This window comes from Artemia sp. Qi Xiang Cuo, chromosome 10, assembly GCF_049724085.1.
Source record: "Artemia sp. Qi Xiang Cuo chromosome 10, ASM4972408v1, whole genome shotgun sequence".
NCBI classification, from domain to species: Eukaryota; Metazoa; Arthropoda; class Branchiopoda; order Anostraca; family Artemiidae; genus Artemia; species Artemia sp. Qi Xiang Cuo.
In genome coordinates, this window is record NC_142803.1 from 30,561,353 (window position 1) to 30,585,351 (window position 23,999).

At 35.6% G+C, this 23,999-nt stretch overlaps 1 protein-coding gene across 3 annotated transcripts in view; it reads left to right on the plus strand.

Moving 5' to 3' along the window:
• The window catches only part of sicily (NADH dehydrogenase (ubiquinone) complex I, assembly factor 6 homolog sicily), an 81,013-nt gene extending 58,514 nt beyond the window's left edge, over window positions 1-22,499 (plus strand). For 2 of the 3 annotated variants that reach the window (XM_089096180.1, XM_089096181.1), the window contains 3 exons: window positions 5,141-5,353; window positions 10,608-10,790; window positions 20,729-22,499. In XM_089096180.1, coding sequence (XP_088952306.1) covers window positions 5,141-5,353; window positions 10,608-10,790; window positions 20,729-20,914 — 582 coding nt within the window. In that variant the 3' untranslated portion in view covers window positions 20,915-22,499. The remainder of the gene's footprint in view (window positions 1-5,140; window positions 5,354-10,607; window positions 10,791-20,728) is intronic. The other variant, XM_089096182.1, reaches the window with a different exon arrangement.
• Window positions 22,500-23,999: the final 1,500 nt, after the last annotated feature.

Below are 23,999 nucleotides of genomic sequence, written 5' to 3' on the forward strand. Positions count from 1 at the left end.
GTGATTTTTATACTTTGTGCAAATTTTAAGCAGCCATATGCCCCCTATAGTAAAGAGTCCTGTATCTGCCGTCTGTTGTTGTTTTCTTTTCACCCAACCACATCGTATAGAAGGGGCTATCATGAAAACCTGAGAGGTAGCTTATTAAATTGGAAATAGGTAGTCCTAGGGCCCTTTTTAAGAGTCGAAAGTGATTGGAGAGCAACCAGCCCTCTTTCTGTACTCCTTTGTGGTACTCGGCTACCAGTGATATCAGATAACAATTTTGAGATTGGTAGTTTGTTCAAAATAGTAGAAAAGTCCAATAAATTTGCTTCCAGGGATGACATGATCATATAGGCCTTAGGACAATGGTCAGTAATTATGTAAGTCGGTAATTGTCTATGAATATGTTCTGTGGTGGAAAAAGAGGGGCATGTTAGTTCCTGGGTGTCCAATCGGCTCAAAAATTTCAGGAATTGTTTACTAGGCCAAGCGCAACACCTATTTTGTTTGGAATTGGAGGGTGTTATGGGGCCAAGAAAAGAGTAGAAAAATATGTCATCCCTCCTGGATCAATTTGTTGAGGCGTAAGTCCTTGGGTCAAGTCAGTGCAAGTGAAAATCTAGAAACAGAAACGGCAAGAATCTAAAAATAAGGAACAGAAGAAATAAAAACGAGAAGAGAATGCAAGAACTACAAATTGATTTGTGCAATTTAACATATAGCATAAAAAGAAGAAATACAAAGCATAAATAGCAATTACATTGGAAAAAATGTATTTGGCGATTCTTATTATTTGGTTGATGGATTCTTAGTTGAAATGAAAAAGTGGAAAATGCCGAAACTCTAGTATAATTGTCAGTTTGTTAGTAAATTTGATTAAGAATATAGGTTACAAAAATTTTAGGACGCTTAGCATGAGCTCAATGACTTGGTCCATGTTTGGAATGACCTAAAAACCGACAAGAAGAAGTGTGTCAGAGGCAACGCTATAGCGTTGCCTATAGTAAAGACCATACGGCTCCAATGTTTTATTATTTATTTATTTATTATTATTTTTCCCAGAGGCACTTCATACGGAAGGGGTCGTCGCATTAACTTTGGAGGGGCTCATTCGATTGGAAATATGGAGCTCTGGTACCCTTTTTAATAGTCAAAAACGATCTGAGGGCAACTAGCTCCCCCCCACACCCTTTTTTACAAATACATCCGATATAAATTTTGAGATAGCCATTTTGTTAAAAATAGGTCAAAGATCATATAAGAAAAACTCTGGTGTAGACAAAGCCCCCCAAGACCCGGAGGAAAGGATTATAGGTTATGACCTGTGGGCAAGTATGGCGCTTATAGAAGGAATGGTCCTATGAACTTCAGTAAGAGTTCATTTTATCGTAAACTAAAAGTTCTAGTTCACTTTTTCAGAGTCAAAAGAGATCGGAGGGCAACAACCCCCCTTCCTCACACCCTTTTTTCCCAAATACATCAGATAAAAGTTTTCAGATAGCTATTTTCGGAAAAATAGTTCAAAGGTCAAGTACCAAAGCTCAGATGTCGACACAACCAGCTAGGGCCCGGGGGGCAGGCGTTGTAAGTTATGCTCTGGGGGGGGGGGTATACGGTTCTTATGGAAGGGATGCTCGTATAAACTTCATAGAGGGCTCATTTGATTGGGAATTGAAAGTTCTAGTTCACTTTTTAAGAGTCAAAAGTGATCGGAGGGCAAATTACCCCTCCCCCCTGCCCTTTTTTTTTACCAAAATGCATCAGATAAAATTTTTTTAGATAGACATTTTTAAAGAAATATTTCAAGTCTGATAACAAAATCTCCGGGGTCGACACAACCCCCCAGGACCCGGGGGCAGGCGTTGTAAGTTATACCCTGGGGGCATATATGGTTCTTATGGAAGGGATGATCGTTTAAACTTCAAAGAGGGCTCATTTGATTGGAAACTGAAAGTTTTAGTTCACTTTTTAAGAGTCGAAAGTGATCGGAGGGCAGCTACCCCCCCCCCCCCCAACGCCCATTCCCCCCATATGCATCAGATAAAACTTTCGAGATAGTTATATTGTTAAAAATAGCTAAAGGGTTAGATGACAAAATTTCCTGTGTCTACCCCCTCCCCCTAGGGCCCAGAGGCAGGCGTTTTAAGGTGTACCCTGAGGACGTATATGGTTCTTATGGAAAGGATGCTCGTATAAGCTTCAAAGAGGGATCATTTGATTGGAAATTGAAAGTTTTAGTTCACTTTTTAAGAGTCTAAAGTGATCGCAGGGCAACTAGCCCCTCCCCCCCCCCTCCACTGCTTTTCCCCCGAACCCAGCCGATAGAATTTTTGAGATGACTATTTTGTTAAGAAATAGTTCAAAGGGCAGATAACAAAAATCCGGTGTCGACAAAAAAAAACCAGGGCCCGGGGGTAGGCATTGTAAGTTATGCCCTGGGGGCAAATATGGTTCTTATAGAAGGGATGCGTGTATAAACTTCAGAGAAGGCTCATTTGTTTGGAAGATAAAAGTTCTAGTTCGCTTTTTCAGTCAAAAGAGATCGGAGGGCAACTAGCCCCTCACCCCAAGACTTTTTACCTCAAACCCCTTCGATAAAAATTTCGAAATGACCATTTTGTTGAAAATAGTTCAAACATCATATATTAAAACTCCGGGGTCGACACAACCCCCCAGGGCGTCATTGGTGCTTTACTAATTATATTACAAATATTTTTTTGTACTTACATTAAAATTACAGTAAATGGTTGAATTGATGGTCTTTCAGCAAGTAATATCATTATGCACCAGATATTCAGTTTAATTTATTAGTTCTTTCTAAGATTGTTCAAGAAAAAATAGTTTCACTACAAATAAAGGTTTGAATACTGCCCCTTTCCTTAATTGTAAAAACCTAAAGCCTACTGCATCAATGGCGATTCATTGAAAGTGAATCTTATTACAAATATTTTCTTTTTCAACTGTTACGGCATTGGAAATGAAAATAAAATTACCGTGAACTAAATTCTTAAACGGATGGATGAAAAATCAGTGTCATTAGATTTCAAAATTTCAGTTTGATTGTGCTTATACTTTCCCAGACTGTTCAAGACACGTACAGTTTTCAATAAAGCGCCAATGATGCAGTAGGTGTTAGACTTCTACAGTGAGAAAAGGAGGCAATACCCAAACTCTTGTTTGCAGTGATTTTTGTTCGTTTCAAGCTTGATTTGTATTTTCAATTTAAGTTTCACTCGTTTTAAGATTTATTTATGCATTTATATTCGTACCTATTGTATGTTTGTCTGCATTATTTGTTTATTTAATTTCTTTTCGTTTTGAGTTTCATTTATACTTCAATAGAAAAATATTTTTCTTTGCTTTAAGCTTGATTTGCATATTCAATTTAAGCATTACGGTACTCGCTTTAAGATTTACTTATTCATTTATATTATTGCTTGTTGTATGTTTTTGCTATGATTGTTTATTTGATTTCTGTTCGTTTTGGGTTTCATTTATTCTTTAATAGTAATTTCTGGTCATTTTGACTTTGAATTTTAGCAGGTATTTGTATTAGCTGATCTTTAGTTTAAAAAGGCCTTACTTTTCTTTGAAAAACTTCTTTTTCGGAAAGTTTTTTTTTAATTAATACATAACAGGCTGATAATAAATGAATCAGTTTCACTCAAACGTCAAACTTCCTTGCCAAAAAAGTACATTTCTGCTAAAGGTGTTAGCTGATAACTAAAATTAGTGTTAGACTTTAAAAACCCTTAAGACTTGTCTTATTTTGGGAGAGTTTGGTTTGAGAGGGAATAAAGGGATTAAGAACTACCAGCACCTTTTGCATTTAGAATCTGGTGACATCGCTTAAAAAAAATAGAAAATACAAAGAATATTGGATACTAAATCTACAATGCATAGGACTAAAGCTAAAATTTCTCAGCAAATGATAATTAATTAACGTTTTCCATTTCCAAGGAGTATTTTAATGCAAAATCCAGTCTGCACAAAGAATGCCTAGGTTAGCTTGGGGCAATCTTGGTAAATCAATTTGGGCCGTGGACGTCAGGCTACTTGAGGCAAAATTAGGCTTTCTTTATCCTCCTCTGTATTTTAAAGTACTTGAAAAGACAAGTATGCAGCAAATTTAGGCCAAATGCTAGATGGTGTGCGTGACTATTCTTTTAGATACTAGCGCCAGTTTCCACTCGTATAAGTTTCCTATATTCTATATCATATGAATCACCCAATCGGAAACAGCGTTTTCCTGTGCTGTGTTGAAACAACAGTCTTCTCGCACTTTCATTGGCTGATTCTCTGGTCGCATTGTCTGTAAAATTTTAAATAAAAACAAAAGGCTTCTAAATAGATAGGCGGCAGCCGAAAATACTAATATCTTTAATAGGGCACGAAAAGAAGATAAAACTGTTAATTTGTTTTGTTACTGAAATTCGAAACGATCCAAATTATTCAAATATTTAGCAACTTACACAATTTGAAGGAAGTAGATGGCGTTAGATGAAAGTAAAACAACAGGAATAAAGATACATATCATTTTACTTAGTCCAAATAAGTGTCTTGCATGAATTTATTGTTTTATATAATAATTACTCCAAATTTTTTTTAATTTAGTACCATGCAATTGATTTTCTAAAAGTCTTGCGACACCTAGGGATTCAATTTCTCTTTATCTATAAAAGCATGTCTTTATTGTATAGAAATTGTCGTTGACAGGACAGTTTAAAATTGAGCGTGACTTTGTTTCTTTCTGCGCATTTAATAGTGTGTGTTCAACTAATTATAGTTATTTTTGTTGTCAATAGAAGATTACAGAAACTTAGATTTTTATAATTAGTTGCGAAGTGCCATTTACATCTTATCAGCTTATTCTTTTTTTCATTATAATTTTTTTTTTTTGAATAATTTAAGTTTTATTAGATTTTTTAAATTGAAAATAATCCGTTACATTTTTGGTCATATTTGGTTTCTTTCTTTCTGCTTTCTTTCTTTCTTTCCTTTTTTGGTTCTGTCAAAATTCTGCAAGTTTACTACCCTCAATGTTTTGCGGCTTATTTAGCCAAATTAACTTTTTCTATCCCACAAAGAACAACAATCAAGTTAAATTAAATAAACTGTTGCTCGCTATTGAAATTTCGTTTGTTCTTGTTTACAGGCACTACAGCGACATCAGCTGTCTAAACGGTATTTCAGGAGAATAATTGAAGCCAGGGAGGACAATATGAAAGATAAATCATTTAGTAGTATACAATCGGCCGAGGAGTACGCAGAGAAGAGCGTTTCGTCAATCCTGTATTTAACTCTTGAGGCTTTAGATGTAAAAAATGTTAACGCCGATCATGCAGCAAGTCATATTGGGAAAGCTCAGGTAAAACAGACTACAATGCTGCGCGATAGGGGGGGGGGATTAGGATGACATTTTTCCTAAAGGACTCTCACCTCTCTTCCCTAGAAATAATTGAGGAAGATGCATATGAATTAAAATAGTTTTGCCGTAAAACGCTCTTTTTTTGAAGCAACTGATCAATTAAAAAAAAAGGAAGTCGATTTTTTCATCAGGTATAAGACAAAATATTTGATCAAGCTAGTAAGTATGTTTTTTCTAGAAAAAAGAGCTATTGTAAACAGATTTCAGTCTTTGTACTAATGATTGTTTTATTTGTCTCAGCTTTTAATAATAATGAGCATGTCCTCCGAAAAACCAAAAGGAAAGAGAATTATCAGCCGCAAATCTTGTATAAGCGATAATCGAGCAGACTTTTTGTCGTTGATCAGAATTTCATGCGTAAGAAGCATGAAGGAGAAATGGCTCATAACCCATAATTTAGCTAAAAATTTAGAGACACAGCTTCCCTACCGCTCCGAGGTAAACCAAATTTTTCAAGAAATCAATTTAAAAGGAGAACAGTTTGTTTATGTTCTTTGTAGACCTGTTAACGCTTATTAGGGGCTCCCATTGCCCTTGGGAGGGTCTCAAATTTTCTGGGGGTGGGGGTTAAATCCCGCTTTGAAAATATTTGCTGTATAAATGGAATATGTATTTAAGGAGGAATTCATCCCAGGGAGGAAAGGCACAACTTTGAAAAATGTCAACATTTGGAGAATTGAACTACAAATTTTATATCTTGAGCTTTCGGAGTCACAGAACCAAAAATTTTCCATCCTGCTTATGGTTCTGGGAATGAATTCCCAACTTTCGTCTAGATGTGCACCACTTTGGCTTCTATAACGCCATCTTGTCCTCTTCTTTCATAGGCTTTTTAATAACCTCTTTTATAGCCTATTTTGTATAGCCATTGGCGAATTAAATTACAAGTTTGAGGCATAGATTTTGAGGCATAGAATCGAAAATCTCCCATCCTGCTTATGGCTCCAGGAAGGGATTCCCAGCTTCAGTCCAGGTTTGCACCACTTCGGCTCCTATAGCGGCATCTTGCCCTGCTCTTTCATAGGCTACCAGATTTTGCTAAAATTTTACTCTAACTGTACTATGTTAAATAATTGTGTAGAAATCTTTTCTAAATCGTTTTTGAAATAACCTACGGAAATATTTTCTGGTGCAGACCGTGTCTAAACCTTTGTTCATTCCAGCCTCTGAACCTGTGTGTTAGCTGACCCAAAAGAGGTTTTTGTTTTTAGGGAGACTTCCTATCGAAAATATCCACTAAAATATAGACTGTGTGCAGCAGAAGAAATTATTAAATTTTTTTATTTGGATAGCCACTTGAAGAAAATGGTATTGCTAATAAATTTACATATTCGTTATGTTGTTTAGTTTAGCTCTTTTCTTTTTTTACATAGTAATTATATAAACGCTATACGAAGTCATGGAAAAGGGAATTGGGTAAATCATTCGATGAATTAAGCCGATTTAGGTAGGGGCCAATGGTGACCTTGTTCTTTTCCGAACTTAAAAGTGAGTTCGTTTTAAAGGCAGTTTGATTATGCCAATTCATGGTACTACTAAGTTAGCTCTGTAAGGATCATTTTGACTCTGGATTACATCCCTGTGTGTCTCCCCATACCCCTAATTTCATAATTTTGTTCTTTTTCATAAAATAATACGTATTTTTGTATAACTTGTAGGTTTTTGTTTTTTCCAGGAAGTCCCTCCTCCCAGGGGCGTCAATCCACGAAACTACAGGAGGGAGGGAGGGTAGGAAAAATACATTTTTCAAAATTTAGAGGGGCGTAATTTTGTGTTTGATTTTTGATTTTTCAACGAAAATGCATTTTCAATGAAATGTATTTGAAATGTAATGTAACTGCCAAAAAATTGTATTTTCAAAATATTTTTTTTGGGGGGGAGCAACCCCCCCCCCCTTCCATCAAAATTATTTTGACGGGAAAACATGTCATGCCAGTTGAATCAGTTTATTTATTAATTAAATAATTCAAAAAATTTATATTTAGTTTATACTTTTGTGTTTGATAGAGTTGGATCAGGCTAGTGGATAGTACTAGTCGGTAGCGCCTATTCATGAAAATGTGAGGGGGGGGGGGCAAGGATTATTCAATTTTTTAGTGAAGATACAAAAAATTATTTTCCTAAATAAGTATTTTCTTTTCAGGCTAGTGGATAGTACTAGTCAGTAGCGCCTATTCACGTAAATGAGAGGGAGCGGGGGAGAGTGGCAAGGATTATTTCGATGTTTAATGAATGGACAAAGATTATCTTTCGAAATCTAGGGAAGTGGGGTTGTTTTTTTATGAATGTACCAAATGAAAAGTATTCATCAATATCAAGGGGGCAATGACGGTAAATCAGCAGCTAGATTCAGAGAATCTCTCTTCGACACAATTAGACTTACACTCTGTTCTCTGGACAGGTCTTAACAATATTTTATAGATTGTCTTATCACTCAATCTGTTTGCTAAGTAAAAATTCTTCTTTCGAAACTTAAAGCCTTTTAATGTCATCAATGTTTTCCAGGATTTCATTAAAATAAATATCTATTCCATTTTCCCTCTTCTTAAAAAGACGTTTCTGGGCACGGAAAGACAGGGAAGTAGTGTATCCCTTTTGAACAAGTGTATTCAAGCTACTTGTGCTTCAGAGAATATGCCAGTCGACTTAAAATAATTAGTAACAAGAAAATCCTAAGGGTTCCATAGACCTGAAACATTTCTGCCCGCAGGAAGGGTTGCATATGCCTCTGAGATTAGCCTGGAACTTTCTTCCTGGAAAAATAGTAGCCGAAAAGGCGTAATTCTTTTCTGGTATTCTGTCATCCGCAGAAAATTCATATTATGAGGCAACATACATCCAAGGTTGTATTACCAAATAGGCTAGTGTGTCTATGCCTGAAGAGTGAAGAGTTTTATGCTTGAAGAGTGTGTTTAGAGTTTGTCAAATACCTTAAATTACCTTAGATCGTGCTTGCCAGCAATAAGGACAAGTCCTGTGAACGCCGGTCACTGATAATGATAATTCAACTCGTTAGGTTCATCCCATATTGTGAGACAAGGTTTCTTGCATCAGTCTTTGTTAACTGCAGACTTGAAGACTTCAGCACTGGGTAACATAATAGCATTCTGGTTAAGGGAGCTCCATGAGCTGACTATGCAGTTAGAGAAGGATTTGTTTTGCAGCCTGGTGTTAGCATGTTTTCGATAAAGCTTCAAGGGGTGGCCTCTAGTACTTGGTGAACTGACTCTCTGGAACAGGTTGGGGATCACACTCCGGTCATGTACTAACTTGTATGTCATTATTACATATCCTCGCCTACGTCTATATGTGAGAGATGGTAGTCTGAGCTTATATAATTGGGTAGGATATCGAGGTTGAAATCCTATTATGCATTTAGTTGCACGTCGCTGCACTGATTCTAGAGTTGATATATCACTCTTATTCACTGGATTAGCAACACACGTCCCAAATTCCAATTTCGGTTTGATCAGGCCCTTTAAGAGCTTGGTGATCATACTGCAGAATGTTTTCTTTTTTATTAAACCATGAGTTTGGTTAGTAATGGCTACTACAGACTGTGTATGAAAATTAACTTGAGCTTATCATGAACCAAGACTCCCAGATCTTTTTCACCATGACTACATATACGTAGTTGTTTTGAACCATCGCTGGATTCCATAAAATACCGACACAGAGGGTTATTTGCTCCAAAACGATGACACTGCATTTCTTGATATTAAATTCAAGCCGCCAGGATTTTGTTCACTTTGACATTGCATCAAGATCAGCCTGGATGGCTATGTCACTTCGAGGGTTATGAACAGGACTAATTATTTTGGAATCATCTGCATACAATAAAATGTTATTCTCTATGATTGAAGGTGTGTCGTTGATGCAAATATTTAATAAAGTTGGACTCAAAACTGTTCCTTGGGATACTCCACTTTTTCCATCTGCTGATTCCGAGAAGAAGGTTGATCTGTTGTCTCCAAATACCCTTATCACCTGCTTTCTATTGGCAAGAAATTGCATTCTCCAGTTGACCACATCATCATGGATGTCCATTGCACAGAGTTTAGAGTTTAGTCTCCTATGGCAAACTTTATTAAATGTTCTGGCTAGATTCAGTAATAACTTGTCAACAGGAGATTCCTCATCCATAAGTTTTGAGATTAGCTCGTATGTGTCAATGAGGTTAGTGTCAACTGATCGATTGGGACGAAATTCACGGGGATTAAGTGATAGTAGATTATTAGTATTTAAATGAACCATAATGGCTTAATTGACTATACCTTCGAGTAGTTTTCAAATTACTGAGGTAAGACTGATTGGTCGATAATTGCGATCGTACGATATATTTTTCGGAAATTTATGATAATTTAGAAATATCGCACTACTGGATACTTGACACTAAGCTCGGATCTATGGAAAAAGACAAGAGACTTAATTTTAATGATCCAGTAGAGCAAGATTTTTAAATTGTCATCAATTTCTCAAAAATGTGTCGTAATTGACAAACGTCACTATCTTGGAAAAAGTAAGATGGCCCTAATTTCAGGCTACGACTTGAGACCCTTTATTAGAGATAAGAGGTCGCAATTGGAAGTGTTGCCTTTTGGAAATGTATTTCAATTTGGGATCCCTAATATACTTACTTTGGTGTTTCAGTAAAAACATGATCCAGTTAGTTTGGGCCCCAAATACACATCCGACTAGAAGTATTGCAAGGTCTTAATCTGACCCTCTAAGCTCTTATTATTTGCTTCGACTACCCACCAAAACTATAATGAATTAATATCCCACCATTTTTTTTTTCTTTGGACACCATGAAACACTGGATTTTTCTCCGTAGAAATGTCGAAAGTATACGAGCACGGCAGACGTAGGGGTCTCTTGCATATGAAGGGATGAGTTATGCCTGACGGTGAAGGTGGCCGAAAATAAGATTTTGAAACAGCTTTTAGTTCTTGATAGAGAGGGATTAGGGGCTTTTGGGCTCGAGTTCCTATTTCCTGATGCCATAAGAGTTCGGGTTTCAGAAAGAAACAACTGATACCCATAAACACTGGCTTATTTCGACCTCTCTGTATGTTTAATATCTCTATGGTCTTGCATTTAACCAGACAGTCAGGCTAATGTTGTATTTTTGAAAAAAAAAAAAAAACTTATGCTGGTCAACAATCTAATTACTTTAATTTTTTTCATTCGTTAGGGTTTGGTCAATATGATTCGTGGTATACCTATCAATGCGAAACAAGGTGTCGTGTACCTCCCCCTTGAGCTGCTTGCCAATCATAAGGTATCGCAAAGCTCTGTTCTACGAGGGACTAGTGACCAAGGATTAAAGGATCTGGTCTTCGATTTGGCTAGTCAAGCTCATCATCATTTAACCCATGTAAGCTATTTACTATATTCAGGGCAAAAACAGAGGTTTGCAAAAAGGTTAATTTATACAAGACTATTATCTTTCAAAGCTGAAGATTCAAGTTTCAAGGTTTTATTATTAATACCATTATTATTAATACCTCGACAGAGTTGGGAACAAAAAACACTTAAAACATAATTTTAAATTAGCCGTACCTCTACTAGTATTCCACTTATATAGATTTAAACCAAAATTTTTAAATCTATATAAGTGGAATATTTACCGTATAATCTTAATCCGTACACCCTAGATAGATAGATATATATTTATTGCAATAAAAACCACTTTGGGACATGTCAAAAAAAGAAAAATCACACAAAATAATAGCACATGATTATAACACTCATAGCAAAGTATGGTAGCCTACATAACAATAACAACGCAAAATCACAAAACATTACAAAAACATAATAAACCACACAATACCATTAAACTAACATAAATAGATAGATGTATGTTACACCTATCAAGGGCCATGACTACAAAAATAACAAACAAGAAAACAACGTACACACATTCAGCAATACTTTGCACACTCACCCCACCCCCTTTGCAAAATTCTATCTCCGTGTGACATACCCAATTTTATATATTTTGCTACCATTCTAATTGTCCCATAATTTTTTGATCCCATTACTGAAACCAACCACTCACTTGTCCCCACATTAACAAAAAATAATTCTTCCTTAAATCCTGTAATTCGGGACAAAGGGTCATGAAGTGAAGCAGATCCTCACCATTTTCTCTGCACATAGGGCATGAGTAAGGACCCTCCTTTACCCTTACCCTCCCTAAATATTTCCTCCTTGCTCCAAGTGCTAGAAAATTGCCCCTCCCTGATATATACCACTTAATTTCTTCACTATTTAAACCCGCTTTAAAATAATTATCACATCCCCAGACCTCCTTCCATTGCCTGTAAATGCTGAGGGACACTGAGGCTGCGACTTCACACTGCCATTTCTGAATCTCCTGATCTTCAAGCACTCCCTTTACTAATTTTGCTACATTTCCTACTTCCAGCCCTATCCCCTTCCCTTCATTCCAAACACCTGATAACCCACAACTATTTAAGATTGATTTCACCTGGGAAGTCCATGAACATTTCCTTCTATCCTGCAACACCTCCAGATAAGCTGCATTTACTAACCTATTATTCTGGAAACCAATCACCTTTTCCCAGTATCCCATCATTCTAACCAATCTTTTTACCCTCAACGAAAACAATCCTAGATCACCCTTTAACACCAGACTATTAAATTTTCTGCTTAGCCCTAAAAGTCTCCTGAAATCTCCTAAATAAATTCTCTCTATTTTTTCCCCTTTTTCAAAACCCCAAACTTCCCCACCGTAACTCAAAACTGGGCCTACCTTCGTCTCAAAAATTCTCTTCTGTAGCTTAATATCTGCCAGTCCTAGATACCTAAGGGGACTCTTCAATAACGCCCATGAAGCCTTCTGACCCTTCCAACTCGCTATTTGCACCTGATCACTCCATTTCCCTGAACTTGTGAACTTACATCCCAAATAAATATAATCCTTAACTTCTTTCATCTCTTTCCCTTTAAAATAAAACTTATTCTTTTCCCTTTCATCATTTCCAAAAACTAATATAACTAATTTTTTAATATTTAAAACTAATTTTTTACTCTCCAGATAACTATCCAAAATCTCTTTGAAAAAATCTCAAAAAAAACTATCTAACATCTTTTGCAAATCCGTAGCCGATTTCGCAAGCAATACTATGTCATCTGCAAATAATAAACAAAACAGCTCCAGCGACATTAATTTTAGCATAGGGACATTTCTATTTCTAAAGTACTGCTCAATATCATTAATAAAAAGAGAAAACAAACGCGGTGATAGAGTGCATCCCTGTTTGAGGCCTACATTACTTAAAACTGGCCTAGAATAAGAAATACCTACCTTCACTACTACTTTAACCACCTCATACATTTTCATACTAACTTCTACTAACCTAATTGGCAATCCTAATTTCACCAACACCACTTTCAACAAACTCCTTGAAACTTCGTCAAATGCTCCCCTAATGTCCAAAAACGCCGTATATAGCCTATTTTTCCTATGCCTCGTATATTTACTTGCTAAAGCCTGTAAACAAAATATTTTATCAATTGTAATATAGTTTTCCCTAAACCCTGCCTGACATTCAATTAAATATACCTTTATAAAGCAACCATTTATCCATCCTATTAGAAAGGACTCTACAAAATAGCTTACTAATAGAACTTCCTAAACTTATCCCCCTATAGTTCTTGTGCAGGTTTCTTTCTCCTTTCTTAAATAATGGGATCATAATCGATATCTGCCAATTTTGTGGCCATATAGGTGTACTTGCAATCGACGAGAATATCAATGCAAACACTGGAAGTATCCATGCTCTTGACCATTTTAACAGCTCAGGTCGAACTCCGTCAATATCCGATGCTGAGGTCCCGCTCATGCTTTTCAAGACATGCCATATCTCCTCCTGTCCAACCGGCCCCAGTAGTTTAGCGTCCTCTGAATCCAACTCAAAATCGGCTGTTTCTTCTAAACTATTCGTCTCCTCATCAGCTCTCTCTTCGTCCTCTTCGGTGTATATCTCTTTATATTTTTGTTCTAAGTATTCTGGCCAGGTATCGGCGTGAGGGACTGAATCAGTCAACTTTCTATTTTCTGTTGATTTCCTAATTAACTTCCAGAACTCCGTTGTATCATTCACGCTAAATTTCTCCAGTATTTTTTGGCTCTCTTCCTCTTCAGAACGTCTCTTCTTCAACTTAAGTAGCCTTTTATATCCCCTTCGCTTGTCCCTAAAAACCTGTACATTATTTTTCAGATCAACTGTATAACTAGCCTTAAGCAATCTAAAAGCTACTAAAACCTCCTTCTTCTTTTCCTCACAATCCTTATCAAAAAAACTCATCAAACCACTACTTCTACCATTTTTTCTCCTACATGTCACCTTAGTTCCAATCTTATACAAAACCCCCGACAAAAAAAACAACAGACCCTGCTAGCTCCCTTTCTCTTCTCATATCCTCACTCTTCTGAATAAATGAATCCAGCCCTCTATCTTCAACTCGTACCTTTTTCAACTTCTCCTCACTATCATTATCAAACCTTAAACCTTCCCTCCAATCAAGCTCATTACCCATCTTTCCCTTAGCCCCAAACTTCTTTTTACGGCTCTCAGCCCATCCCCCCTCCTAATTCAACCCTAATAGGCACGTGATCCGACCCAGCCAGCGCCAACACCTCAAAATCCACACAACAAGAAAGAAGCCCTAGACTAACATAATCTATAACCCTTGGAGATCTACCCGAAAAACATGTAAAATCCCCCACTCCTTTATCCTTCCCTGTCCTCCCATTCAAAATAACCAAATTCTGCTTACCACAAAAATCCAATAATTTTTCCCCCCAATTAGTCTTTCTCCGATGACCGTCCTTACTCGTCCTCCTCCTAACCAACGGCTCAATCATATCAACTCCCTTAGTTTTTCCTAGTTCGAGACCCACCTCCTCCTCACGGGCTCCTTCGTCCTCCCCTGTATATCCGTTAAAATCCCCTAGAAAAATAAAATAATCGGACGGAAACTGTTCTGAAAAACGATCCATATCATTTTCTAATATCTCCCAGGTATCCTCATCACTAAAAGTGCTAGTTTCCGGCGGTAAATACACTGAACAAAAGATAAACGAGTTACTGCCTAAATGTACTCGCACCCATACTAGATTACATGAAACACTTTTCAACCGAGATAAATTTCGCCATCTATTCGTTATCAATAATGCCACTCTTCCATAAGTTCTACTATTCTGCGATCGCTTTCTTTGTGATCCAAAATAAGAAAAACCTTCTATTCTCTCCTCTTTTTCCAGCCACGTTTCTACTAATGATACAACTGAAAAATCACAACATTTAAGAAGACACTCTAATATAAGATACGAAAAACACTGAACATCAATGCGCTAAATGACACTCGTAATTTCACCACGGCCCTGCTTATCCTATCTACTACCTGAGCCAATGTGTTGTGACGAGTAAAATAGCCGCCTAGGCTCCATTTCATTAGGGTCGTCAGCTCTAACCGACTTGCTCTTCTGTCTTAGGTGGTCATCTGGGCTAATAATTTGTTGGCTGTTACGTTTGGGAGCCCCCACAGGCCCGACAAAAGTTGATGTGGAGCCTTTTTTTAATAACAGGAGTTTCACTGTTTACCCCATTTATTTCGTTATCACTACTAAGCTCCTCCACTACACTAAAGAAAGATTGAATTGAGGATGAAGATCCAGAACGCGATCTTGAATTGCAAGGTTCTTCCAGGTTAAACCGATTATTTTCAGAAACAAAACTCTTTACTAAACTTTTTTGTGGCACTGATAAAGACCCAGGTACACGGAGAAACTTTTGCCCAAAATTTTCCTTAAAATGGGTCATGTTACTTGCTGATGACTCTATATTAGGGGAATTCGTAACCTCAACTACAGACTGCTTATCAAAGCTATACGTAAAACACTGTTGACCAATATATAACTTTGTCCCTCTTAGTCTTGCTTCTCTATTTTCTCCTCTAGCCCGTTCAAGAAAAGGCTTTAGGTGGTTACGAAGAGACAATTCACGCTTTGTATAATCGGGACTAACCCCAAGACCCGCCCTTTTCAGGTGCGCACTTGAACGCAATATAGTATCACGAATGTAACCACTTGTAAACTTAACCAGCACCGGTCGCGTGCCTTGTTTAGCGTTTAGCCGAAAAATGTCTCTAATGTCCATCATTTTCAGCCCTAAATTTGGCACATGTTAGTTGAGTGCTCTCATTACATCTTCTCGTAACGAAGAACCTTTGTTTGTAGGATCGAAATTATACAGGACCAAATTACACTTTTTAGACTCATTTTCTAGTCTTTGCAATTTTACGTTAGTAGCCGACATTTCAGCTTGCAAACTTAGGTAATCTTTCTTCAATTGTGACGTATCCACCGAGAACTTGTCTACTGTCGAATCAATTCGTGATAAAATAGCAGATAGGTCGTTTCTCAGTTCTTGAACCTGCGATGAAACTATTTCTATTCCGTTTAATTTTCCATTAATTTCTTGTAGAGTTTCAGAAAAATTAACAGAAGTCATAATTAATCTTGAAATATAGTTATAATAATTAGAAAGATTACTTATCTTTCTGTGAGGGCCGAGCCTCACAAATGCATCCGGGTGACTATTCCAGTGCCTGTAATTATTCACACAAAATTTCCACTTAACATGACAATTCTTGTCAATGGGAACTGGTTTTTCAAGTTATTTCACAGCCTGTGTACTTAGATGTTAGCGGAATGAATGCTGATGAAAACTGGGGATATCCCTAGTTGTATATCCCTGTTTAGAATCATCCATCAGTAATATCTGTCTTTCACATTTAATTTACTTTTATTTTCCACTGATGTGTTATCCATTAGCTTAGAAAATAAAAATGAATTCCTTCCCAATGGAAACTGTAGCATATGCTCATTTGATATGGGCTTTGGGTTTTCATTCTATTGTTGTCAATTAGGATGCAACCAGGATACGTGTATTATGCAGAAAATACTACTTCTGATTTGTTTTGTATTGTTGTACCTCTGTGCAAATAGCCCAAAATAGCTAGTAGCTTTGAGAAAAGGTGAAAACAAAGTCTAAACCACATAACAAAAAAGGCGTCAAAATAGTAATAACTTGCAAAATAGCAATATAGCAATAATAGGTGTCAAAATAGCAGTAACTTGCAAAATAGTAATATAGCAATATAGCAATAGCAGTAATAGCAAAATACCAGTTTACTACTGTTTCGTGTCTGTTTTGTAAAATAAAATAAAATCTACTGCAATATTTAGTTAGGAGATAAGATAAGGTACTATTTATAAAGTGAATTTCACCAGCAGAATTGGCAAAAATACGTTTTACGTCAAAAAATTTAAGTAGTTAAAGAACTATTAGAGTTAATAAGTAGATAGATAGATAGATCGTGAATCTCACCAACAGAACAAATTACAAAGCACACAGAAACATAATACATAGCGAAAAAATACCTAATGGTAATTTAGCGAGAAAAAAATTGTAATTCAGTATAATAGTTAATAATTAAATGTATAAACTATTCCTTCTTTCTAAGTTTTTATTTATGTAAACACCAACACGAAATATTGTGGTTGGATTACTACTTTGTAAAATACCAGGAACCAGCAAAACAATCCCATGTAAGTATTTTTTCCCTTAAATGAGAGAGTACCGGGCACTTCCGGAGAAAATGGTCCAAATCTGTCCGGAGTAAAAAAGTGTATATGATAAAAAAAAAAAGGATTAATTGGCAAGATCAATAGCCATCAATTCCTAAAAATAACAAACTAATAGATTGAAGTTCAACTTTTTAAATCACAATAATTAAGTCATTACAACATGCATAAACAAAGAAACAAACAGAGAAGAAAAAATGAAGAGCCGAGATACTCTCCAGCAACTCTTGTCGTGCGTCACGACTGTCCCAGAACCCCTAAATAAAGTAACTGTCCAAGAACTACTAAGGCTCTCCAGGAGGTTACTTCTGAGGATCAAGATTACACTCAAGTTGTAGAAAATATGGCTAAACCTCACTGTATTTTTTTCATCATATAGTGGCCTGTCTATATTCGTTGTATTATACGGATCTGCTGGCAAATTCAAAAAGCCATAAAAAAAACAATATAAAGTGAAAGGACATATTATTTGCCTTGATGGGCATGAATATTTGACTTTAAAAAATGAAATTTTCCTAGATTTTTTCTTCAAAATTTCACTGACTTATCAACTAAAAAAACAAACGCTTAAAAAAGGAAGAACGCCTAAAAATTTATAAAATAGAACTTACTGCAATAAAAATTCTGATCTGCTGGTTGTGTTTTTTAGATGTTGAAAGGACTCAAAGAAATTTAGATTCTGCAGTGTATGATCTGTATGTTGTATTATATGTATGGACTGGTAGGGGTGTTTCAATGTATTTTGCTTTTACCCTACATCCAAATCCAAGAATAAATAATGCATAAGTTTCTTTAACAATAAAATACAATTCTTCGATATTTACCCTTTTTTGGGAATTTGGAAATTTTTTATGGTTCACTGTAGAATCAAAAAGGACAAAGTTTCAGTTCTAATATGTTATGGGGACTATATGTTGTTATATGGGAACTATGATGTTTCACTAGGGGCTTTATGTCTTCATTTCTTTTTTTTCTTGCTGAGAAATGCCACCGGAATAATTCTTGTAAGGGGGGTGGGGTTGGTTTTCGGGTAGCTAGCAGACTGCTGTTTAACAGATGGTGCGGTAAGCCGATGTCATTGGTTATTGTTATTACTTTTTTTCTAATATGTCGTCGGGCTTACCATGGTACACAAGTCGACAGTATGCTTCCCACATTTTCACAGGCTATAAAAGTTAGGTTAGTAAGTTTTTAGTGGGATTAGCTTTATCAAGGTCGAAATGGGTCTAAATTGTAAGTCAGACAGGGAGTACTGAACTAAAATATGACCAAATAATTTGGCTTCAAATTTGACACAGTAGCGCTTTTTTTTTACTCTTTTAATTCAGTTTAGAACAAAAAAAGAGAAGAAAAACGGTATGAGATAGGCACTTTGGGTTTGGACCTGACAACATGGGTGAATCGAATTCCATGTCGATGGAATATTTACTGATTGCCTAAGGCGCGTTTACCATAATTATTTTTTTTCTCAATATTTTTTGCTTATATTTATACAGTTCGTCCGTTGCCCTTCGAACGAACGGAAACTGGAACAGAAACTTGTTTATATGAAAGTAAAGAGTGACGTTAAAACCTAAAAGTGAATCGAATTTACCGTATATATGAGAGTGGCTGTAAAAAAAATTAAGGTTGAAAAAATGTTGTAAAATTTCTATTATTTCAAAAAAGTACCAAATTTGTTATAAGGAGTGAAAAAATGGAGTGATGATAGTCCCTCCCCTCCTTCTGTAGGATAATTTCTATTCATATTGAAAATTACCTTTTTCTTTCATGTGAAACAAAAGAAATTGCCCCCTCACTTCCTGTGTACGTCCCTGAATAGGGCTAACACCCTACTTAGGAGGGAAGTCTAGGAGTCAGTCAGCCGTATTAATCGTTAGAGAAGCCTTACTCTACTTAGGAATGACGTAAAATTGCTAAATAAAAGTTAATGTATCTTAATTAAACACGATAGACAGCTTCATTAAAATGCTGAAAGCAGGCTTTAGTGGCATATATTGTTAAATATGAATGTGTAACTCTATTGTTAAGTTGAATGCATCCAAATGAAAAGATCCTTTTTCTGGTAGGGTCGATGCCTTGCTATGCAGAAAGTATGCAAACTATAGGCTCTTTGATATACTGTATGTAGCCTTTTGCGTTTTAGTATCTTCAGCCACAACATCTTGGTGTCGAAAATCAGAATTCTATGTCATTTTTCCAAATGAGGCTGCTAAACATTTTTGTTTCCCATTGTGTTAATGGCATTAACACCATGGCATTAACATCATGTTTCCGATGGTGTTAATGTGGTGTCATTTGAAAGCGCTTTTATTTCACTTCTTCTGTTTAGGTCATCAAATATCAACTCTTTGAAGGGCAAATATCTGTTCACAGCCTATGGTATGATTTTTTTTTAAGGATAGATGGGCGTGGTCTCGTGATGAATTATTCAAAGCGATAATTATTCGTATCAAATATGAATTGTTAGTGTGAAGTATCAAGGATGAAAAATGATTACAAGTTCCACCAAAGAGAAAAATGTAAATATTTTGGGATAACAAAAATACGCTAAAAAGTAAAGCTAAGCTTTTACCGAAAATTATATACGAGTATATATTTTTTGCTGTTATAGCGCCAACAATCTATATTCTTTGTAATATCTTGTTATGTATTGTTCAAATTTCTAGTCTGAAAAGAGCTAAAAATGGAAACGTATTATAAAAAAAGAAGTAAAAACGTAATGCCGGAACTTCCGTGTACTTGCCTTTAGGCTTGTTATCTGGATGTAAAGCTCTTATTTTCCACATTAGAAGGTTACTCTTCATTTTTTTATTGGGCTTTTTTTTCTGTTTTCTTTTTCCAGTCCCCTTACTGTCTAGTTTGAAAATTTTTCTACCAATTCAGAAATAACCATTACCATGGTGCAAGGTCACAGTATTCCCTAATCAGATGGAAAAAAAAACTTTTTAAAATTTTAAACAGGATGTGACATTTAAAAGGATTCAAAATTTTTGTGGGGTTAAAAAATTCAAATCCCCTAAAACGGTGTCAGAACTAAAGGAAGAGTGTAACATTGGAATCGTTATTGTTAGACAGACAACCTTAAACATAGCTATTTAAAATTAATGGGTCTTGTGTTTTCTGAAAAGATTTCTTCTGGTCAAGGAACGAACAGCTTTTACGGTTTTCTTTCATCCTGAATTTTGTTTTCTGTCAGTGACAATTTTTTATTCTTTGTAGTATCTGGCAGGTGTGCGACACACAAACTAATCAGCAGCCGGCAGCAATTATAGCAGCAAGGGTGTATCCAGGATATTTTTCGGTTTGGGGTTTACAAAAAAAAATTTGAAAACGCATCAAAAATACATTTTTATATGCATCTCTATTAGTGTTTATGAACTAAAGTTTTTGTCTTCTGATTGGTCTTCCCTATCTTTTCGAAGTAGACACACATTTTAAAATCCACTAGAGAACTATTAAGAGTACGGTAAATGGTTTTTAAAGGACTAAGCTACTCCCATAGGTTTAGAGAAGAATAATATTTGCTATTCATTTAAATGTTTTGTTTTTTAAAAAGTCAACCTGCTTCTAAAAAGAAATAATTACGATGATAAGGATGATGAAAATAATGATAATATGTTTCTTTACTCTAGGCGAAAAGTTTGGCACATAGCGTTCCTGAAGAAGCAAAAGTGGCCTTATTGCCTGCAGTTTCTGTACACCAACATTTAGAACGGATTCGATTGATTGACTTCGATGTATACAATCAAAAATTGCAGAACCGACCACATTGGTTGGCAGCAAAGCTTTGGTGGCATAAACTGAGGAACAAATATTAGAATAGGTTCTAATAACAGATTATAGATGCATAAGTAAGATAAATCATAGAAAAGTCTATACAAAAAAAGTCAATCGAAGTGTTAGATGGTACTAATGGTACTAAAAAATACCCCATTAGTCCGAGTACTAATGGGGTATGATAGCAAATTTGGCATGTTAGCAGAGGAAATTTAACAAGTAAATTGAAAAGATCAGTGAATAATGGTGCTATATGTATATTTCAATAAAAAATAACCGTTTGAAAATATTCATCTATAAATTTTGCAATTTATCTTATCTTTTAAGTGAAAACATAAGTAAATAACAGGGGCTACAGATATATTTTAATCGAAAATAGTCTTTTTAATAGTCTTTTAATCGAAAATAACCATTTGCGAATAGTCTTTTAAAAGTTCTGTGATGTTGCCTTGTGTTTAGTGGCATTGTAGTCAGATATCATTTCCAAAGTTAGGTATTGAGGTTTGGCATGCTCAAACACACAGTTAGTCATTTTTTGGAAACTTAATTTTTTTCTTGTTGAAGGTTTATTATAGAATATTGATTGTATTATATTGAGCGAAATGTCTCTGTTCAACAGTTTTGGCAAAACTGTTCTGATAATCCCCATTGAATTTTAATTAGATATTTTGTTTTCTTTTCTGAGACATGGTCACTTCCATATCTAATCATTTTTAATCTTTGAATCAAATGGGTGGGTATCTATGGGGGTTGGTTTCGTCTTTTTTGACACCAAAGGATTTAAAATCAACATTGATTCAATTTTTACCAAATATTTGTTCACATTTGTTCTTGGAAAACACGAAATCGAGTCCTGAAGCCTGCCAATAAAAAGCCATTGTTTAATATGTATGGTCATTTAAAATCTGTAAATTTTCAAGTAGCATTTTCATACGAAAATTAAGTCAAATTGGCTATAATGTATAGGGACCCAATGTCCACACCTATGAAATTTTTCCAAGGCGTGGGGGGTAAGGGGTCATAATTTTAAAAGCTTATTAACGTTAAAACTTATTTTTTTCAACTCATTGCAAAGAAATCAATATAAATGGGGAAGCTTTTCTATGTTCAGGTCTCAGTGCGATTAGTTTTTATCAAACTGTGTGTTGCCACCAGGGCTGTCATTGAGAACTTAAAGTGGCGTTCATAAGTGTGTCTAGCTAGAATCCCATGTCTAGACACGTGTCCAGCCAGAATTCAATGTCTAGGCAACGACCGTTCACAAGTAAAATTCGGTGCTTAGCAAAAACTACAAATTTAGTTTCAAATTGTCATTTCTAGCCAATCAACAGAGCTTATGCGGGCAAAACTTTCAAAATTGTAATCTCTATTTTACTATCACAAGATAATGGATGAGATAAGCCAAACAATTGCCTTAGTGTGCTTCACTATTATGTCTGGTGTTGCATATTTGCCTAAAATGAAAAGAAAAAACAATTAATGAGAAAATAAAAATTAAATTTCAGTTTAAAAATTTGAACATAAATGATGAAAATAGTGGAAGTTGACACATTCTGAATGGCTGTAATCGAAAATCCTAGACATTGAGTTCTAGAGTCTAGAACTCAATGTCTAGCTAAGCGCCGTGTCTAGCTAAGTGCCGAATTTTACTTGTGAACGGTCGTTGCTTAGACATTGAATTCTGGCTAGACACGTGTCTAGACATGGGATTCTAGCTGGACACACTTGTGAACGCCGCTTAACAGTATTCCAAGGCTCCATTGTGTAATCCCAATATGTTAAACGACTCAAATATATATTTTTAAAACTTTTAATGTGTTTTTTGTTCTTTATCGACGTCTACAAAAGGGATAGCTGTTCCCTTACTTTTTGTTCTTTTTCTCTTAAATTTTTCATGTCTTCTATGGAAAGTTCCGATTTCTACTTCCTTTATTAAAAGTTTTGCTCCCATGCTGTGCAATTTTAAGCATTTTGTTAGAACAAAAGACTAATCATCGTGAATAATGGCTTATCTGCGATTAAAAAAAAAAAAAAAAAAAAAAAAACAGAGTACAGCCACGCCTATTTTACTATAATTCTTCAAACCATGTGACGAAACTTGACAACTAGATCACCTCCTTTTACACTCCTTTTCAGAGAAAGACGCCATTGAATGAATATCTTTCAAAGAAATTATAAAGGTAAGTGGCAATTAGGCTACTATACATTAAAGATTAAGCAATAGGTCTACCTGTAATTGCGAAACCAAAGTTAGGGTGTATCAATTTTGTTCTGATTAATAAATTTGCCAGTGTTTCCAAAGACAACTAAAAACAATAGACGACAAGGAATTCGTTTCTTATTAGCCAAAACACATTTCTTTTGTGCACCTAAAAAAATTAATCGAAAATTCCAGAGGAAGAAGATGAAAGGTAATTTCGTGTAATGTAGGAAAAGAAAATTTCCATAGGAAAACTCTACTTAAAAATGTACATTTTGATAATTGGAATTAAAATTTGCCTAGAATTTGAGTCATTCTTTCTTAATGAGCCAAATTGCAAATTATACGGGTAACCGCGTGCATTTGTAGAAGAAGCGCTTATAAATTCTCGGATTAAAACCCCTCTTTCCCACAGCTCACGAAAGCGGTTTTGTTCGACAAGTAACCTGTTTTGACAGTTTCTTCTTAGAGAACATTTTTGTTTTAATGCAATTCAATCGAAGAAAAATTCTCTCTATAGAAGCTGAAGAATGCGGTGAAACAGTTACTATTACCTTGCATTACGACAAAACTTACGATTATCCATACCACCCTTCATGTTTCTTAACTAGAAACGATACCTTTAGATATTTCCTGTTTCAATTGTGAGATTATTTGCGCACAATCTGAGATTTCTGAAACCCTTTCTCACTCAACTTTAGGTATTGAGATAGTAGATTTCGTAGCTAATAGAGCGATGTTGAAGGTGACTCATTAACATCCTTGGCTACTGTTTGGTCCATTACGTCTAATTTTGCTATATGGGCACAATATATTATTATTTATTGTTTTTTCTTCTTTTTTTTTGTTTAGACCGGCGCACTTCGTATCGAAGGAGTTGTCGTAGACATTTCTGAAAGGGCTCATTCGATTAAAAATTGAAAGGG